Source organism: Lepus europaeus, chromosome 17, assembly GCF_033115175.1.
Source record: "Lepus europaeus isolate LE1 chromosome 17, mLepTim1.pri, whole genome shotgun sequence".
NCBI lineage: Eukaryota > Metazoa > Chordata > Mammalia > Lagomorpha > Leporidae > Lepus > Lepus europaeus.
In genome coordinates, this window is record NC_084843.1 from 75,496,531 (window position 1) to 75,515,754 (window position 19,224).

The window sequence follows — 19,224 nt, forward strand, 5'->3', positions numbered from 1 at the left end:
GATCTGTCCTTAGCCCTGGGTCAGAACACTTTGTGCCCACCAGGATGAGGCTGTGTGGCCCATGGCAGAATATGACATCTTGGCCATAAGCCCTTCACACTGTGCCCAGATGCTTGCCTTGGAGAGCTGGCTGACCTGTGCCCATCCCCCCAACCCCTCCTCCATATCCACTTCTCCCCAAATTCCATTTCTCTCATTACAGCCACCCTTCCTTAACCACAGGTTCACTTCCTCTTACCCACGGTCAATCTAACGCAAAAATACTACAGAGAAAAATCTAGAAATAAATAATTGATAAATTGCTCATATTCTTTTTACATTATATTATAAATAGAACCTTAGTATCAAATAATATTATTAAACTTTATATTACATTTTATACTGTTATATTAAATATTAACATTAAATATAATTTATAACACTATACTTTTTATAATATAATATAGTATTATAAAATAAAAAATAATAGCTTTATTATTAGTTACTGGTGTAAATGTAATCTCTTACTCTGCCTAACTTGTAAATTAAAGATTATCATCACGATATACAAGGGCACTTCAGAAAATTCATGGAAAACTGGGATTAAAAGGTATCCTGGGGCCAGCACTGTGGCTTAGCAGGTAAAGTTGCCACCTGCAGTGCCAGCTTTGAGTCCTGGGTGTTCCACTTCTGATCCAGTTTTCTGCTATGGCCTGGGAAAGTAGTAGAAGATAGCCCAAGTCCTTGGGCCCCTGTATCCACGTGGGAGACCCAGAAGAAGCTCCTGGCTTCGGATTGGCACAGCTCCAGCTGTTGAGGCCATCTGGGGAGTAAATCAGAGGAAGGAAGACCTTCCTCTCTCTCTGTCTCTGCCTCTCTCTCTGTAACTCTGCCTTTCAAATAAATAAATAAATCTTTTTAAAAAAAGGTATCTTTATTTTGGTGCAACACACCCTGAAAAATGCATACTAGGAGTTTCCAAAAATTTCATGGAAAATCAATATTATGAAAAACTATGCCTGCATTTCAAAATATTTTGCACCAAAGTAAACTACTTTTTAATTTCATTTTCCTGTAAACTTTTTAAAGTATTCTCACATGTGAAGATGCCAATACAGCATATCAAAACTTATGAGATACAGCAAAAGCAATTTTTTTTTTGACAGGCAGTGTGGGCAGTGAGAGAGAAAGAGAGACAGAGAGAAAGGTCTTCCTTTGCCGTTGGTTCACCCTCCAATGGCCGCCATGGCTGGCGCGCTGTGGCCAGCACACTGCGCTGATCCGATGGCAGGAGCCAGGTGTTTCTCCTGGTCTCCCATGGGGTACAGGGCCCAAGCACTTGGGCCATCCTCCACTGCACTCCCTGGCCACAGCAGAGAGCTGGCCTGGAAGAGGGGCAACCGGGACAGAATCCGGCACCCCAACAGGGACTAGAACCCGGGGTGCCGGCGCCACAGGTGGAGGATTAGCCTCTTGAGCTGTGGCGCCGGCCAAAAGCAATGTTAAGAGGAAAGTTTATAGCAATTTGTGCCTACATCAAGAAATTGGAAAGGCACCAAATAAATGAGCTATCAATGCATCTCAAGGATCTAGAAAACCATGGCAAACTAAACCCACAACTAGTAGGAAAAGAGAAATAGTTAAAATTCGAGAAGAAATCAACAAAATCCAAACAACAACAACAACAAAAAAAACCAAAAGAGCAGCAAAATGAAGAGCTGGTTTTTTGAAAAAATAAACAAAATTGACACATCATTGGCCCAACCAACCAAAAAAAAGAGAAAAGACCCAAATCAATAAAATTAGAGATGAAAAAGAAAATGTAACAACAGACACCACAGAAATAAAAAGAATCATCAGATATTACTACAAAGAGCTATATGTCAAGAAAATGAGAAACCTAGAAGAAATGGATAGATTCCTGGACACATGCAACCTACCTAAATTGAGCTATGAAGACACAGAAAACCTGAACAGACCCATTACCAAGACAAAAATTGAATCAGTAATAAAGAGCTTCCTAACAAAGAAAAGCCTAGGACTGGATCGCTTTACTGCTGAATTCTAGCAGACATATAAAGAAGAACTAAGTCCAATTTTTTTCAAGTTATTCAAAACAAATGAAAGGAAGGGAATCCTCCTAAATTCTTTCTTTTTTTCAAATTCTTTCTATAAAGCCAGCATCATTTTAATTCTTAAACCCAAAAAGAGATGCAACAGAGAAAGAGAACTATAGACCAATTTCCCTAATGAACATAGAAACAAAAATCCACAACAAAATTCTCACCAATCAAATCCAACAACACATCAGAAAGATCATTCATCTTGACCAAGTGGGATTTATCCCTGGTATGCAGGGATGGTTCAACATTCACAAATCAATCAATGTGATACACCACATTACCAAACTGCTGAACAAAAACAATATGATTATCTCAATAGATGCAGAGAAAGCATTTGATAAAATACAACACCCTTTCATGATGAAAACTCCAAGCAAATTGGGTATAGAAGGAACATTCCTCAATACAATCAAGGCAATTTATGATAAACCCATGGCCAATGTCATACTGAATGGGGAAATGTTGGAAACATTCCCACTGAGATCCAGAACCAGACAAGGATGCCCACTCTCATCGCTGCTATCCAATATAGTCCTGGAAGTTTTAGCCAGAGCCATTAGGCAAGAAAAAGAAATCAAATGGATATAAATTGGGAGAGAAGAAGTCAAACAATCCCTATTTGCAGATGACATGATTCTATATATAGAGGACCTAAAAGACTCCACCAAGAGACTATTGGAACTCATAGAAGAGTTTGGGAAAGTAGAAGGGTATAAAGTTAGTGCACAAAAATCAACATCTTTGTAAACACAGATAATGCCACAGCTGAGAAAGAACTTCTAAGATCAATCTCATTCATAATAGCTACACACACACAAAAAAATACCTTGGAATAAATGAAACCAAGGATGTCAAAGATCTGTACGATGAGAATTACAAAATATTAAAGAAAGAAATAGAAGGAGATACAACAAAAGGAAAAATCTCCCATGCTCATGGATTGGAAGAATCAATATCATCAAAATGTCTATTCTTCCAAAAGCAATTTACAGATTCAATGTGATACTAATCAAAAAACCAAAGATATTCTGTTCAGATCTGGAAAAAAAATGATGCTGAAATTCATATAGAAACACAGGAGACCTCGAACAGCTAAAGCAATCTTATACAACAAAAACAAAGCCAGAGGCATCACAATACCAGATTTCAAGACATACCACAAGGCAGTTATAGTCAAAACAGCCTGGTACTGGTACAAAAACAGATGGATAGATCAATGGAACAGAATAGGAATGTCAGAAATCAATCCAAGCATCCACAACCAACTCATATTTGATCAAGGAGCTAGAACCAATCCCTGGAATAAGAACAGTCTCTTCAACAAATGGTGCTGGGAAAACTGGGTTTCCACATACAGAACTATGAAGCAGTACCCCTACCTTACACCTTACAAAAATCCATTCAAAATGGATTAAAGAACTAAATCTATGACCTGATACCATCAAATTATTAGAGAGCATTGAGGAAATCCTGCATGACATTGACACAGGCAAAGAATTATTGGAAAAGACCCCAGAAAAACAAGCAATCAAAGCCAAAATTAACAAATGGGATTATAGCAAATTGGGAAGCTTCTGTACAGCAAAAGAAACAGTCAGGAAAGTGAAGAGGTAAATGACAGAATGGGAGAAAATATTTGCAAACAATGCAACCAATGAAGGATTAATAACCAGAATAAATAAAGACATCAATAAACTCCACAACAACAAAGCAAACAAAACAGCCTAGTTAAGAGATGAGCAAAGGACTTAAACAGATATTGTTCAAAAGAGGAAGTCCAAATGGCCAAAAGACACATAAAAAATGCTCAGGATCACTAGACATCATGGAAATGCAAATCAAAACCACAATGAGGTTTCACTTCACCCCAGTTAGAATGGCTTTCATACAGAAATCAACAAACAACAAATGATGGCAAGGATGCAGGGAAAAGCGTTCCCTAATCCACAGTTGCTGGGAATGTAAACTGGCAAAACCACTATGGAAGACAGTATGGAGATACCTCAGAAATATGAATATAGACCTACCATATGACCCAGCCATCCTACTCCTAGGAATTTACCCAAGATAAATGAAATCAGCAAATAAAAGAGTTATCTGCACACCCATGTTTACTGCAGCTCAATTCACAATAGCTAAGACAAGGAATCAACCTAAATGCTCATCAACTGAAGACTGGATAAACAGATTATGGGATATGTACTCCATGGAATACTACACAATGGTTAAAAAAAACCCCATGAAATCCAATCATTTGCAACAAAATGGAAGAATCTGGAAAAATCATAGCTATTAAAATAAGCCAGTCCCAAAGGGACAAATACCATATGTTCTCCCTGATCTGTGATAGCTAGCAGAGCACCTAAAAGAAAATCTGTATAAGTGAAATTAACACTTTAAGAAGCAATGACTTGAACAGCCCTTGTCTTGACTGTTGAGGGACAGTTTTTCTTTTCTTTTCTTTTTTTTTTTTTTTTGCTTCTTCATACTATTTGTTTGAACTCCTTACTTAACATAGAGTTAATCATGTGTATATAAAGTCAATTGAAAAGTAAAAAGAATTAGTGGGAATAAGAGAAGGAGGAGGAAGCTTGTAACTTCAAAGCTGTATAGTTCTACATACATTCCTGTGGACTTACTTCTAAGGATACAGTTTAAAAACTTGTCATGGGACCCCAAATCCCACTAAGCTGGGTGGTAAAAATGCCATCTGAAGTGTTAAAGTGATCATATTAAGTGTTAAAGAGGGGGCGGCGCTGTGGTGTAGCAGGCAAAGCCACTGCCTGCAGTGCCAGCATCCCATATTGGTGCTAGTTCAAGACCTGGGTGCTCCACTTCTGATCCAGCTCTCTGCTACAGCCTGGGAAACCAGTGGAAGATGACCCAAGTCCTTGGGCCCTGCACCTGCATGGGAGACCAGGAAGAAGCTCCTGGCTCCTGGCTTCAGATCAGCGCAGCTCCATCCATTGCGGCCAATTGGGGAGTGAACCAACGGATGAAAGACCTCTCTCTCTCTCTGCCTCTTCTTCTCTCTGTGTAACTCTGACTTTCAAATAAATAAATAAATCTTAAAAAAAGTGTTAAAGTGGTCATACAGATAGGATTAAATGTTAAGGGACCATATAAATAAGATCAAGAGTCTGGTAGTAATAATAGAATTAAAAAAGAGAGAATGTTCCAACATGGGAATCAGTCCATACAGCAGACTCAGAATGACAATCGCTTTAAATAGCACTGTGACCTCAGAATCAGCCCCTAAAGCTTCCTGGTCTGGCTGAAAAGCCTATGAGAGCATTTCATGCATGGAAAGCCAAGACAATGTGGCAAAAAAAGTCCTACATGGTGCCTGTGCTGTTGTGTAGTATGTAAAGCTGCCACCTGCTATGCTGGCATCCCATATGGGTGCTGGTTCAAGTTTCAGATGCTCCACTTCTGATCCAGCTCTCTGCTGTGGCCTGGGAAAGCAGTAGAAGATGGCTTGAGTCCTTGGGCCCCTGAACCCATGTGGGAGACCTTGAACTAGTGTTGCTGTGGATTCATTCTGAGAGGAGGAGCATGGTGGGGGCAAGAGGCACGGAGTCACCACACAGACCACAGGAGTCAGATGAAAGTGGGCCAGAGGCGAGGGACCCGCAAACTCATTTATTTCAGTTGGTACAGCAGCTTAAATAGCCATAGCAGCCAATCCGGTCATGGGGCTGTTTATGCCCTAACCAATCACAGCCTGTTGCCAGGCAGGCTCTGTTGCCAGGTGGTTTCAAAGCCATTCCTGAGTAACTGACGCTCGCTTGCCAGTGGCCATCTTGGCATGGCCTTCTCATTCCACCACAAACTAGCTCCTGGCTCCTTTCTTTGGATCAGTGCAGCTCCAGCCATTGTGGCCAATTGGAGAGTGAGCCAGCAGATGGAAGACCTCTCTCTGCCTCTCCTTCTCTCTGTGTGTAACTCTTTCAAATAAGTCATCTTTAAAAAAAAAAAAAAAAGTCCTATACGTCCTACCTGAACAATCTCTGCGAATGAGACCCTAGTGGAGAGAAGTGACCATCGAAGAAAGATGTATTTTTCTCTGAAGGGAGGAGAAAACTTCCAATTTGTTTATGGTCTTGTCTAAATACTGATGGAGACTGTGGATTCAAAAGGTGTCCATAGCCTTGGCAGCTCATATCAAGAGCCTTGGGTGATCTCTGATGTCATACATAAGAGTGTTAGTTGTTAAATTAACAATAGGAGTCACTGTACACTAACTTCCCATGCAAGACCTCTATCCTCAGTGAGTTGTATTATGAGAATTAACTGTAAAACTTGTTCTCAAACAGCTTGTGTATGCGTGTGTGTGTGGTGTGTGTGTATGTGGCAAATTGTTGAAACCCTTATTTAGTATGGAGTTAGTCTTCTGTGTATAAAGTTAATTGAAAATGAATTTTAATAGACAATGGGACTGGTAATGGGAGAGGGAGGAGGAGGTAGCGTGGGAGTGTGGTTGGGAGAGCGGGTATGGTGGGAGGATTCACTATATTCTTAAACTTATACTTATGAAATTTGTACTCCTTAAATAAAAAAAAAAGATAGAAGTTGAAACTGTCATTATATATGGATAGTAAAATCATATATATGGATGAACAGAGAGAATTATATACAGAATAAGTAATTTGCATATGTATAAATAGTTTAGAAAATATATAGAATTTAGTCCATTTATAATAGAATAAAGGGCTAAATAATTAATAATATTCTTAACGTAAGAACTCTAGATAAAACTTTTGAAAACCATGAACACAAAAGTCATTCCTCCAGTTTATCTAAAACTCTATACTCTGTGGTCAATGTTTTCCTTTTCCTCATCTCTTAACCCCAACCTCACCAATCTCTGGCAATTACATTTCTACTATCTGATTTTATAAGTGTAATATTTTTGATTCCTCATATAAAAGTGATCATACAATATTTGTCTTATTTCAGTTATCATAATAATTTATAGTTTCTCTATGTTGTCACAAAGGACAGAATTTCCTTCTTTGAAAAGGTAGTAATTCATTGTATGTGTGTATGTGTGTGTGCCTGTGTGTGTATAAAAAGTACCCTCATATGCATAGGGACAAAAACCATAGTATATGTAGGGGAGGTACCATCTCAGGGCTCAGGTATCCACTAGGGGTCTTGGATCTAACCCCTATTCTGAAGGGAAGGTTATCTCACTGTGCTTTTGAAATGAAAAGACGCCCAAAATAAACAGGGGTAAAAAAAAACACCTCAAAGCACTTGTGCATAGTATAATTGCACCATTATAAAAAGTAACAACTAATAAATGTAAATAAATATAAAAACAAAAATGGGAGGACTACGTTGGAAATAGCTATGAGAAGTCATTCCTTACAAATGTCATTTCTGTAAAATTTGCATTTTGTGTTGCGTCATAAATAAAAATGGGACCTGAATGAGTTTAAAGTCCTACTGCCCACACACTGGTGTAGCTCCCGGCTTTGGGAACATAGCTCTGTGCTCTCTTCTCTTTCCTGTCCAGAGTTTCCTCCTGGGTCACCTTCCCAGTCTGTGAAGACCCGCTACAGTCTATTTCCAGGAGGCAGAGTGATCATACCACTTCATCGTCCAAAATCCTCCAACGACTTCCAGTCTCAGAAGAGCATCCAAACCCTCCCTTGGCCTGAGAGCTCCCATGTGATGGAACACCAATACCAGCACACTCACCACTCTGGCCTCCCTCATTTCCCACCTGGGGTATTTTGTAGCTCTGTTTTTCCCTTAGCTTCAGATTCCTCATTGCTTTTCTTTTTCAGTGTCTTGGGTCTCTAATCAAATGTCACCTTCTCCACGAGAGGCCTTTACTGTCAGCCCTTTATAAATTATATGACAAAAATAAACACCACACAGCCTGACGTATGCTACTCTTTCATGCCATTTCTCCCCCTAGAATGGGATGGAGGGGTTTCTTGGGATGTAAGGCTTTCAGTTCTGAAACCAGGAAAGTTCCAGCTAAATCAGGGTAATTTGCCCCCTACCCACAACAGTGCCCGCACACAGCAGGTGCTCTTATGAGCATGGGTTGTGTGTGTGAATCACGCAGTAGATACTAATGAGCTTCCTGTGTGTCTAGAAAGCAACCTGCTGGAAATTCTCAAAGTCCTCAAAGTCTTCGTCCAGAGCCGATTAGTGTCCTTTCTGGCAATGGGTGGGAGGTGCCTGAATGGCAGAGGCATGGCCTTGGGCTAAGAGACTCAGCACTGAACCATGTGGATCAGAACCAGCTCAGGAACGAATCAACAGGGGTCTCAAGAATCAAGCCCACTTCTTTGTGGGGTCCAATCAGGGTGTTGAAGCTTCACAGTCATGGGTCTGGTGGACATCAATATCTATCAGCTGAGAGAATTCTCCCCAGATGCAGCCGCTGTCTGCTTCTCTGGATGCTGTTCTGCCTTTCCATGGGAGCCCTGCACCAGCATCCCCACAATGCCAAGACCATGGTCGGCTCCCAGCTCCTAACACCCAGAAATATTTGCTGCCACAAATTGATACAAAAGCAGGATGCACCATTAAACTTTAAGATATCCGTGCAGGAGCTCTTAATCCATTATGAGGCTGTCATAACTGACTGAGATGCAAATCAGAGGTGCAGCCTTTGGGAGAGGTCAAGGTGCCTCCCCTGCCTCCTGGGACAGCCTGCATCCCCCTCAACTCCAGAGCAGTGGCCGAGATTTTCCTCTCCCAGCCAGAAAGTCACCGTTCCCACCATGCCCCTGCCCTCTCCTCCTTCTTGGCAGAGGTCTGACTGAGCCCCGCTCCTCAATCTGTCTCCTGGCAGCCACTTGATGTGCTGGAGAACGACATGACAGCACTAACTCCTAGACCCCGGGCTAACACTTCATGGGTATTGCTTCATTTAACCTTGGCAATAACCCTTTCACAAAGTTATTATCACTCCCCCACCCCCAACTTAAAGAGGAACAAGTCAAGGCTCAGCGATTAGGGGATTTATGGAAGGTGAAAGAAACAGGGAATAGAAGGGCAGCTGTTTCCCACTCAGGATTGATGGAGACAAAATCTTGGACATGCCCAACTCCTCCACTTCTGATCCGGCTCTTTGCTAATGTGCATGAGAAAGCAAAAGATGGCCCTGCCACCCATGTGGGAGACCAAGATGGAGTTCCAAGTTCCTGGCCTGACCCAGCCCTCACCATTGTGGTCATTTGGGGAATGACCCAATACATGGAAAATCTACCCCCTCCCATGTTACTCTATCGATTAAATAAGTAAAAATCTTAAGAAAAACTGTGCTATATCAATGCCATCCTATAGCAACGCTAAGTAACCCAAAGCAAAGGAGGGATGATTAACAAGTCCATGCACAATTAACACAGACTGCAAACAAAGGGTAGAGTTAAGCGGTCATGGGCACATGATATAGAATCCATGCCAGTCTGCAGATGAAGCAGCTGGGGTATGGGCAGGAGGAGTGGATTTGTGGGCAAGGTGAAGCCAAGAGAAGACTTGAGGAGAAAAAGAGAAAACTGGCATGCAGTGGGCAGATATGAGATGCTCTGATCAAAGGTAGGTGTGTATGAGAGGGCGGAACATTCTAGCAACTACCAGTGGCTTGGGAGGAGGAGTAGTCACATAAACAACTAAGAAGCACAAGAATGGGAGCGAGCAACAACTGCCCATCAAACACTTACAAGACAGTGATAATGGAACTTTCATAGAAGTGCAAAGATAATGGGGAAATGAGCTCTCAATGTTCCAGGGTAATTACAAAGCCAGAGGACACCTGAGCTGAGCAGGTGGGCACATCCTACACAGCGGACATACCATGTGCTTTGAGGAACTCAGGGGCAGAGGACTGCACAGTGCAAACACATGCAGGCCTGGCTGTGTGCATGTGTGAGTGTGTGCCTGAAGGCTTCAGGACAAGGAGAGGAGGAGAAAGACAGGGGAGGTATCACTGCAAGGCTGGGATGCTCAGACTAGAGGATGTCATTTGCTATGATAAACTTCAAATTAATGGAGCAGCTGTGGGTTCCGCAGAGGTGGGATGGAGACCACATAGGAGGCAGATCTGCGCGGCAAGAGAAACCATGCAAAGCAGCTGGTGCCGAGCTCACAGCACACAGGTCGTCTGTACACCAGAGCTTGTTTCTAGTTCTGGGCAGTCAGCACTCACCGTGTGAGAGACTTGGGAACTTCCCTTGTGGGAAAGCTGCAGGGAAAATTCTAGCACACAGAAGCCTGTTACTGAACAGTGCAAAAGCAGATGTAATTAAGTTTGAAGCTTCAAGATGCTAGCCAGTTTTCAGAAAAATCACTGTAACAAGGATATAGTCGGGTGGAGACACCAGGGAAGAGAGTTAGAGGAGAAAGGGATAATGTATTATTAATGAGCTTTGAGTTCTGAGGATGGAAGGAGTCCCATTTTGTGCTGCTACTTGGCTTGGCTTGTTCCAGCTTCAGAACCACCCTTGGAGATAAGTTAAGAGACTGAGCTTTGCAGAGCTGGTCCATGCCAGGTCCATGCTGGACTTGCTAAACATTTGCAGGTCTGCATCTTCAAGCTGCCAGAGAGACTGAGAGATCTCCCCAAACCAGCTGCCATTAGGGATGATGTCCACACTGTTGACCATTAAGCCACAGTTGGTTTTCCCTTGGACAAAAGGTTCTTGCGGCACCATTAGCAATGCCAGGTACAGCCTCACCCCACTGGGAACCCCACAAGCCAGTTGGTCTTGACTGGTGACAGACTGTCTACTGCTGGTTGCCGCACTCCCCGGGTGGGCATTGTCATAGGCATTACCCAGTGCCCACCTGTGCCCTGAACAGAACAGCACTGTCCACAGCAGACCTAGGGTGTTGGCAGGAAGGAACATGATCTTGGTTTCATGTTCTCTGAGCTCATTACTCATCCCATTAACTTCTCAGAGTTTGGGCAAGACACCCAGTATGTCTACCGGTGTCCAACAATGGACTGCCTGATGGAAAGACAACGCCCGGCTAGGAAACACCAGATAAACCACTGGGGGGAAGCTGTTGGACAAGCAGACTAAAGGACCCTGCCACTGAGGAGGCACCAGACACAGCAGCCCTAGGAGGCGGTTTGCACAGCCTCAGAACTCTGAGAGTGGAACTGGCTTCCCCCAGAATTGGAGATTCACACCCACCAACCCAGGACTTTGCAACTGGTCAGCACCAGAGCCCAGCACAGAAGCAAGGCTGCTCTGGCTGCAAGATTTGACTCTGCACCTTGAATGGTTCCTTCCTGAGAAGCAGCAACGAGGTCTAGGTCACGTGTTAAATCATAGTGGGGTCCAGGCTCTGGCTTCCAGGAAGTGTCCAAGGAGCAGGGTAGGCATGGGGGTGCAGGGCAGGGTTCATCACTTGGATGCTGCAGGAGGCAGACTGTGCTCTGGAATATCACCCTAGCGTGTACTAGCTCTGTGACCTGCACACGTATCAGTGGCCTCATGGACACCACAGGGATCTTCATGGAATAGGTTAATTCAGGCGAAGTGTTGAGAACAGCACTAGCGCTTGGGAAACACCCAGGGACCATGCTCCACCATGAGCAATCTCATGGGGCTGGCATTCTGCGGTGTAACAGGTTAAGCAGCTGCCTGCAACACTGGCATCCCATATCACAGTGCCTATTGGAGTCCCAGCTGCTCCACTTCCAATCCAGTTCAATACTAATGTGCCTGGGAAAGCAGTGGATGAGCGACCAAGTGCTTGGGTCCCTGCCACCCACGTGGGAGACCCCGATGGAGTTCCTGGCTCCTGTCTTTGGCCTGGCCCAGCGCCAGCCATTGTGGTCATCTGGGGAGTGAACCAGTGGATGGAAGATAATTCTTTCTTTCTCTCTCCCACCTGTCTCTGTCACTCTGCATCTCAAATAAATAACCCCTAGCCTCAATAGCTAAAATTATTAAATGAGAGAATCATGCTATATCATGGTCATGATGGCTGGCCGGGTTCAGGGGCAGCTGGTCTGGCTGGCACAATGCATTTGTTTCGAATGTGTTTAGCCCAGGTATATGATTTCCGGGTCTCCATAGGACCGGCACTTTCCCTGGTCTCAGACCAACACTGACACTTTTGGCCTGGCCCTGACCACATGGGACAAGAGGATCTGCCAGGTCTGCCCTCCTGTGAGATTTCATGAGTCTGTGGCTGGGCTGGAGCACAAAACCTTGTTTGAGATTCTTTCTTCCGACAAAGCAGCACTGTGGACTCTCCTCTGAAAGCCTGCATCTCATTTTCCCATGTCTGCTGGGACCCAGAGCATCACAAGAAACAGACTCTTAACAATTAAAATCCAGTTTGTCCACACAGCAAGAGATCCATCCCTGCAGACTGTAGGCAGCTACCTCCCCAGAAGCAAGGGCCCAGGGGCCTTGTCACTGTCACACCATGGTCTCAGCCACACCAGGCTAAATGTGCCAAAGCAAACTAACCAACCCTCAAAGGCATCAGCTCAGAGGGCTGTCGGCTTCTCTGACTCAACAACATAGCACTGCCCCCATGGGCAGCTGTAGGCTGAAAACATAACGCACAACAAACCAGCCACAAAGCCAAAGCAAAGCCAACCCCTGCCTCAGTGGGGCAAGTGAGTGTGCAGCAGGGAGGCCGGTGGTGAATTCTAGGCGGAAGCGGCTGCCGGGCTTCAAGAGAAATGAGAATTCCAAAGCAACCTTCAAAGCACTGCTCTTCACATGCGGTGCCCTGGGCCTGCTGTCCCTGCAGACCGCTGTGTCCACTAGAAGCAGGAGTCCTCCCGGATGGCCCCCTTCCTGCCATGTTCACAGAGCATCCGGGCCAGGCAGGATGGACGCTGCCTCCCCACTGAACATCCTGGGGTTCAGCGCCTGGAGCACCAGGATCAGGCTGCACCTGCATCTTTATGTCTAGGTCCCAGGAGCCGCTTGGCCAATGCTGCATGCTGATTGGAGGAGATGAAAGATGTATAAGCCATACATCCCTACTGCTTCATCCCTTGTTTTCTCTCCTTTTCCTACACTCTGGAGGCTTCCTGGTCAGGCACACAAACAGGGGCAATTACACCTGTCTATAAAAGCATTTCTGAAAATGTACTTCATGGATCTGGCCAGACAGATTGGAAAATGAACAACAATAGGACCAGGGGGCAGTTGCCTGGAGGAGACCAATGGAAGAGAGGGATGTGGGGCCAGCGCTGTGGTTAATCCTCAGCCTGTAGCACTGGCATCCCATATGGGTGCCGGTTCTAGTCCCAGCTGCTCCTCTTCCAGTCCAGCTCTCTGCTGTGGCCTGGGAAAGCAGTGGAAGATGGCCCAAGTGCTTGGGCTCCTGTACCCACATGGGAGACCAGGAAGAAGCACCTGGCTCCTGGCTTCAGATCGGCACAACTCCTGCCATTGCAGGCATTTGGGGAGTGAACCAACAGAAGGAAGACCTTTCTCTCGTGTCTCTCTCTCTCTCTCTCTCTCTCACTGTCTAACTCTACCTGTCAGAAAAATAAATAAAAACCTTTAAAAAATGAAGGGAGGGATGGAGTTGGGGAAGGAAGGAAGGAAGCAGAGAAGAGACGGAAGGTAGGAAGGAAGGAAGACTAACCTTAATTATGGGCCACTTTTGCAGTATGCTCACTGTGTTGGTCATGAGCTGATGTTACTGCAGTACTCTCACCCAACCAGGTCCCAAACGTGCCCAGTGGCTGCCTGACAGCTGGGCAACTGACAGATGAGTCGTTAACCCTTAAGAGATGTTTCCTGGAACGTAAGAGGCATGGCTTGATTTCTTTCCCAGCGCTATGCTCCTTGGAAGAACCATGCCACGTGACAATTGAGGAGCAGCAGAAATGGAATGCAGAGATGTTGAGCAGCCTGGAAGGGAGCTCCTAACTGGAGTCACTAGATCATAGTCTCTTTGTGCCGCCAGTCTAAGGGTCAATATGGAAGAGCCTCCCACGAGAGGAGTCTCCTGGTGAATGGCTGCTAAGTGTTAGGTACTGTGTAAAATCTTCGGGAGATCCGAGAGAAGCAAGTGCCCTAGGAGGAAGCCAAGGCATGTGGGGCAGGTGGCTGGAGTGTTGTCCTGTCGCAGGTAAGGGTATGAGTGACAGAGGCTCTTCTCGGAGAATCATAGCATGGCTTTTAAGCTAACCTCACATCTCAGTCTTCACAATGGCTGTTTTCAGGCTTTCACCTTTTGTAAAGGGAATGTACGCATGTCATATTACTCTGCATGGCTTGATAAAGTGTTTTCAAAGTCCCAGCAACCCTAGCTGTGCATGGGAACCCAAGCTCTGAGCTCAGCCCCTCTGCTGGGAGCCAAGCTTGAAGCCACTGCCATGGGTACCTTGCAAGTGGCAGCGGCAATGATATTAGAATTTCAGACCCCACTTCCCCTAAAAGATAGGAGATCCAGGAGGGCACAATAGGGGTCCTCTTGACCTGAGACTTTCTTCTTAACTTTTTTTTTTATCTTTTATTAGACTTTTATTTTAGCCTCATTGTAAGAATATAAGGGAGATCATAGATTTACTAAATTTAAATTCACACCAAAATACATTACGATTAAAATGAATTCCTTTCAACCACCCAGTTTTGCCACCTTTTGCTTAGCAGATAATCTGTGCCAGTCATTGTGAAAAAGTCTTTATTTTAAGAAAAAAATTTAGTTAACAAAAAATTTAACAAGTTTCACTTAGCAAAATACATCCCAAAGGAAATCACAGTACAAAGAAAGTTTTAAGTCAAGGCCTCACCAATTCCTACAGTATTAGTATTGCGTCTCAATTCTCAAAACTAACTTTTAAAAAGCTTAAACTTAACCTAAAAGATTTAAATGAAAATAGAAACTAGAATGAACAAACATGAGAAATGTTTCTCTTTGAATTAGGGATCTAGCACCTTTGAGTTTTCCAAAAAAGTACATCTCCCCAAGGTGTTCACTGTGGTGTGGTGTAAAAGATCCACAATTTAACATACTTAAACTACTTTAACTCAGATAACATCACTCGGAAGGATACTACTAAAATGTTAATCGAGAAAAGCGGAAAATAGTTTTAGTTTACTCAATATCACATGCTAGAAGAAAAGTTTGCATAAGAAAACACTGAAGAGGTAATTTTTTAATCCAGATTTCACAAACTCATGGTGCAAAATGGGTCCCACAGCTTCCTCTAGGGTAATAACTGCTTTTTCACTGCTTGCTGGCTGCCTCTGAAAATTTGATTGAAATTAACTCAAATGCTTCTACAAAACTAATCATATCTACCCATGCTGTTCTGACCACTACAGCCAGCGCCATAACAACCGCTCACTGACTGGCTCTCCAGGCCACTGTAGGTGGCCTGAGCCGCGGACACCCCCATGCCGTGCATCACCTGGCTGCTGTAGGCCCCGTAGCTGGCCCCGGTTGTGGAATTCAAGAAGAGTTGTATGTATCTGTGCTGCATACTGGCCCTATCTTTCGACATCGCTGCCACAGCTTCTTCATGGGTGGCAAATTCCACATCAGCTTCGCCCGTCACTCTTCCATCTGGGCCAATCTCGATATGGACTCTCACCGGGTTAAGTGGAGAGAAGAAGTTGTAGATGTCGTTCTCGGTCACTTTGTATGGCAGCCCTCTCATGTGGACGCAGTGGCCGGTGGTGCTCTGCACTGCGAACTCGCTGTCTCCGTATCTGTGGTCGTACATTCCTGAGAGGCAGTAGCTGAGGTCTCTTCTGAACAGATCCGTGGTGAAACCATAGCCATCGCTGAGGCCACTGTACTCCTCATAGCCCCCATAGCCAGCGCTGTAGGCGCCAGGCTGCATTCTCTCCAAGCCTGCCTGCTTCACAATGCCAATATACCTCTGGGCTGTGCCAGGCCTGTCATAGGGCCCGGGTCGCTGAACAGACACTTAACTTCTCAATGTAACTGTTTCATTAAGCGATATATGGTACTGTAAAGCAATTACTTTGATGCAAACAAGCGTACATTTGAATCCAAGCTCTGCTACAAACCAGTTTCCTCATCTTCAGTAAAAGGTCAGTAAGTTAAAACTCAGTAAAAATTAAATGGTGTAATTTATGGAAAGCACTCAGGCAGCTGCTAGCAAGTGATTGCATCATAAACACAGTATATACCTAGGTACTTCAAGAAGCCCACGGGAAAAATGGAATTCAAAGATAATTTTATTTTGCTGCAAGAAAGTTTTGAAATCCATGCATATCGGGAGCATGAGGGGGTCTTCAAAAAGTTCGTGGAAAACACATTGTGTAAAAAGTTTGCATGCACTTCAAAAATTCTGGATCAAAGTTTCTTTAATTCCATGTTCCCAGGAACATTTTGAAGTACCCTTGTATATGGGGTATATGGAAAATTATAAAATACAGTAAAATAATATTCATTCCTCAGCAAATGCTACTCACTGTTTATGCCGTTTTTGTAATTATTACGAGTGCTGCTGTGGTGGCTTTCAGGCAATTTCCTGTACAGAGAAATGAGCATGACTGATCTTTCTCTATTGGGCCGGTGCTCTCCACTTTCCCTTTCTAGAGAAGCAAACCCCAGCAGCCCCAGGGTCATTCGTGGACAGTGGCCAGCGCTGGTGCTCGGTCAGTGACACTCAGATCTAGAGCTCCCTAAAGCACCACCCCGACCCAACATTCGTACTTCTTCCTGCCTTTACTCGCGACACTAAAAGGTTAACATGGTAATTAAAGCATGGGGTCCTAATTCTTATGATATTAATTAAAGTGAAAGCTGCAGATGGTGTTTAATAACAACTTAGTCCCAGAAGGTTTCAGGCACTTTACCTAAATCAAACATATCATAAAGTTGGCATGAGAATCATAGAACCTGGCCCTGCCACATCTGGCCAGGGACACACGTTTTCATCGAGAGTGAAAGCAACAAGCCATCTCTATTCCTGATGCAGATGTGGCCTGAGACGGCTTGCCGGTGTGATCCCACCCCACCCGCTCCAGGAGCCAAAAATAAAGGCGTATTGATTGCGAAAGATTAATAACGGAGCTTGAGAAGGAAAATGGTGCAAAACACCTTTTTTTCTCCTTTCGTGATATAAATGCTTGCCGCCCCTACAACCTAATTTTGTCACCCAGCACATGGGAGTATATTAATTAAAGTGACACCAAGGACAGGAAAATCTGAGCTCTTGGGGTGATGACGGGAAATACATAAATATGCATCTCCAGGCTGCCTCAGGAAGGGAGGTGCGTTGCCAGGCAAGATCGGCGTAACTCCACCAAGGGCAGGGTGCAGAGGGGCCTGTGAAGCTCACCCTTGGCGGTCAAGGCTCTGGTTCTGGCCAATGCACACCAAATGCAAACAAGGAAGCTGGACAAAGAGCAATTTGCTGATGGCCCATCTCTTTCGTAAAGAACTGGACCATCCCTTGTGTAAGTGTCCCCCGATGGGGCCTGGGGAGTAGCTAATGTTTAATGAATATGTGTTATGCACTCTACTTGCAGAATACAGATTGTTCCTGACTTGGGGTGCAACTTAATGCTCTGACGACTTCACGACGGGATGGAAATGACATGCGTTCTATAGAAACTGTACTTTAATTTTGGAATGTGGGATCTTTCCCTGGGCTCTCTGTGTGCAGTCCAATCTCTTGATGCCGGGGGGCAGCAGAGGGAGCAGCACCCAGCCAGGCCCATGGACATAGGGGAAATGACCTGGTCACTCTGCGGGGTGCTGTGTTGCTATCTTGTGGTTTCAGGAGGATAGGGCCTTTCTGTGCATTTCTGAACTTGGGCAATTTCAGCTTCACTGGGTTTACTGGGATGTAAGGCCATCGTAAGTCAAGCAGCACCTCTGTATGGGGAGAAAATGGTGCCATTTCATTGCAGAGGACACTGAAGTCCAACGTGGTTAGTTCAGCAGGAACCCAAAACCAGTTCTGATTAAAAGTCCTCCTCTATATTGCTCTGATAAAACAGGAGGCTTGGGACACCCAGGTAAAACAAGCAGTGTTTCCCAGGGAGCCAGGCCTGGAGCAGATTGGGGATCTCCCTCCAGGGCCCATGTCCCCATCTGCAGGGCCATTCCTGGCTCTGACCCCCAGCCAGGGGTAGGGCCAGGTACTGGCAACATCCGCTGAAGACGAGATTTCACTGAGGCTGACTTATAAGGCTAAGGCACCAGTGGATGACTTTGGAGATGTTCATGTTTGCCTGGTTGTATGTAGGTCAATTTCACTGTGATCAATAAATCAATCCCAGCAGCCAACTGCGCGGCTATGTGCCCTGATTTCAGCTAACACACGGGATGTGACTTCAGCTCGCCTTAGTTTCCTCACGGTCATTACCTATCGGCATCTCCACCTGGACATCCGTGGACATCTAGCATTTGCCTGGACCCAAGTGGACTGTGCTGCGCTCCCCCCACTGGCTCCTCACTTACATGCCAGGTCTGGCACCACCACCCACTCAGTGCCCCAAATCAGGTCCCTGGCTGCTCTGCTTGTTCTCTCCTTCATCTTTCTCCTGTGTGCCATCCTCTGACAGGTGCGACCAAGTACACACACCCCAGGCTTTCTCAGATCCGCTTTCTCCAGCACCAGTGCTACTGCCCTAGCTCAGGCAAACCCAGAGCACATTCATCAGGTAGTCATGAAAGACTGCTAAGCAGAGGCAGAGAGGAGCAGGCTCTTGGAGAAGAGCTGAGCTTCATGAAGAGCGGGCAAGTGGGGCTGATCCATCTTTCCTGCTCCTGGTGCTACCACAGAGACAACGTGATCATGGGATCAGTGTGGCTGAGCCGGGTGTAAAACAACACCCACATTTAGCTCCTGGGAGGCCTGCCTGCCTCTACTTCCTCTGTGGTAGGCTGGGCTTCCTGGGAGAACTTTCCTTAGCAGCCTCTGTGATGGCCAGCTTGGGACAGAGCAAGCATGCTATTATGCAGCAACTTCTTCCTTACCCAGAGCCATATATATCAAACACTTGCACATACATTATGTCTCTGGTTTGTCTGCTTACTCCCCTAATAAACTGCATCTGACATAAAGGAGGAAAGATGAATAAGAGGAGATTATTAGGGAGGACTTGCTGCATGGGGAGCACTGCTCTGAGCATTCACAGAACAACCTAGCTAAAACCTATTATTAGTCTCAATCTACAGAAGA

General features: G+C 44.9%; 2 protein-coding genes across 2 annotated transcripts in view; both read right to left on the reverse strand.

Moving 5' to 3' along the window:
- The window catches only part of LOC133775995 (glutamate receptor ionotropic, delta-1), a 706,634-nt gene that overhangs the window by 52,514 nt on the left and 634,896 nt on the right, over window positions 1–19,224 (reverse strand). The window lies entirely within an intron of this gene.
- Window positions 14,571–18,439, reverse strand: LOC133776299 (heterogeneous nuclear ribonucleoprotein F-like). The gene is made up of 2 exons (XM_062215142.1): window positions 18,406–18,439; window positions 14,571–15,989 (listed from the first exon to the last, which is right to left on the reverse strand). The coding sequence occupies exons 1-2, from the start codon at window positions 18,437–18,439 to the stop codon at window positions 15,346–15,348; spliced, it is 678 nt and encodes a 225-aa protein (XP_062071126.1). The 3' UTR covers window positions 14,571–15,345.

What these genes read in the sequence shown, in the direction of transcription:
- LOC133776299 (XM_062215142.1), bottom strand. Translation starts at nt 18,439, where the DNA reads ATGTCCACGGATGTCCAGGTGGAGATGCCGATAG. An exon ending in CCAGGTGGAGATGCCGATAG is followed by an intron (nt 15,990 to 18,405) that starts GTAATGACCGTG and finishes TGAGAAGTTAAG; the next exon opens with TGTCTGTTCAGCGACCCGGG.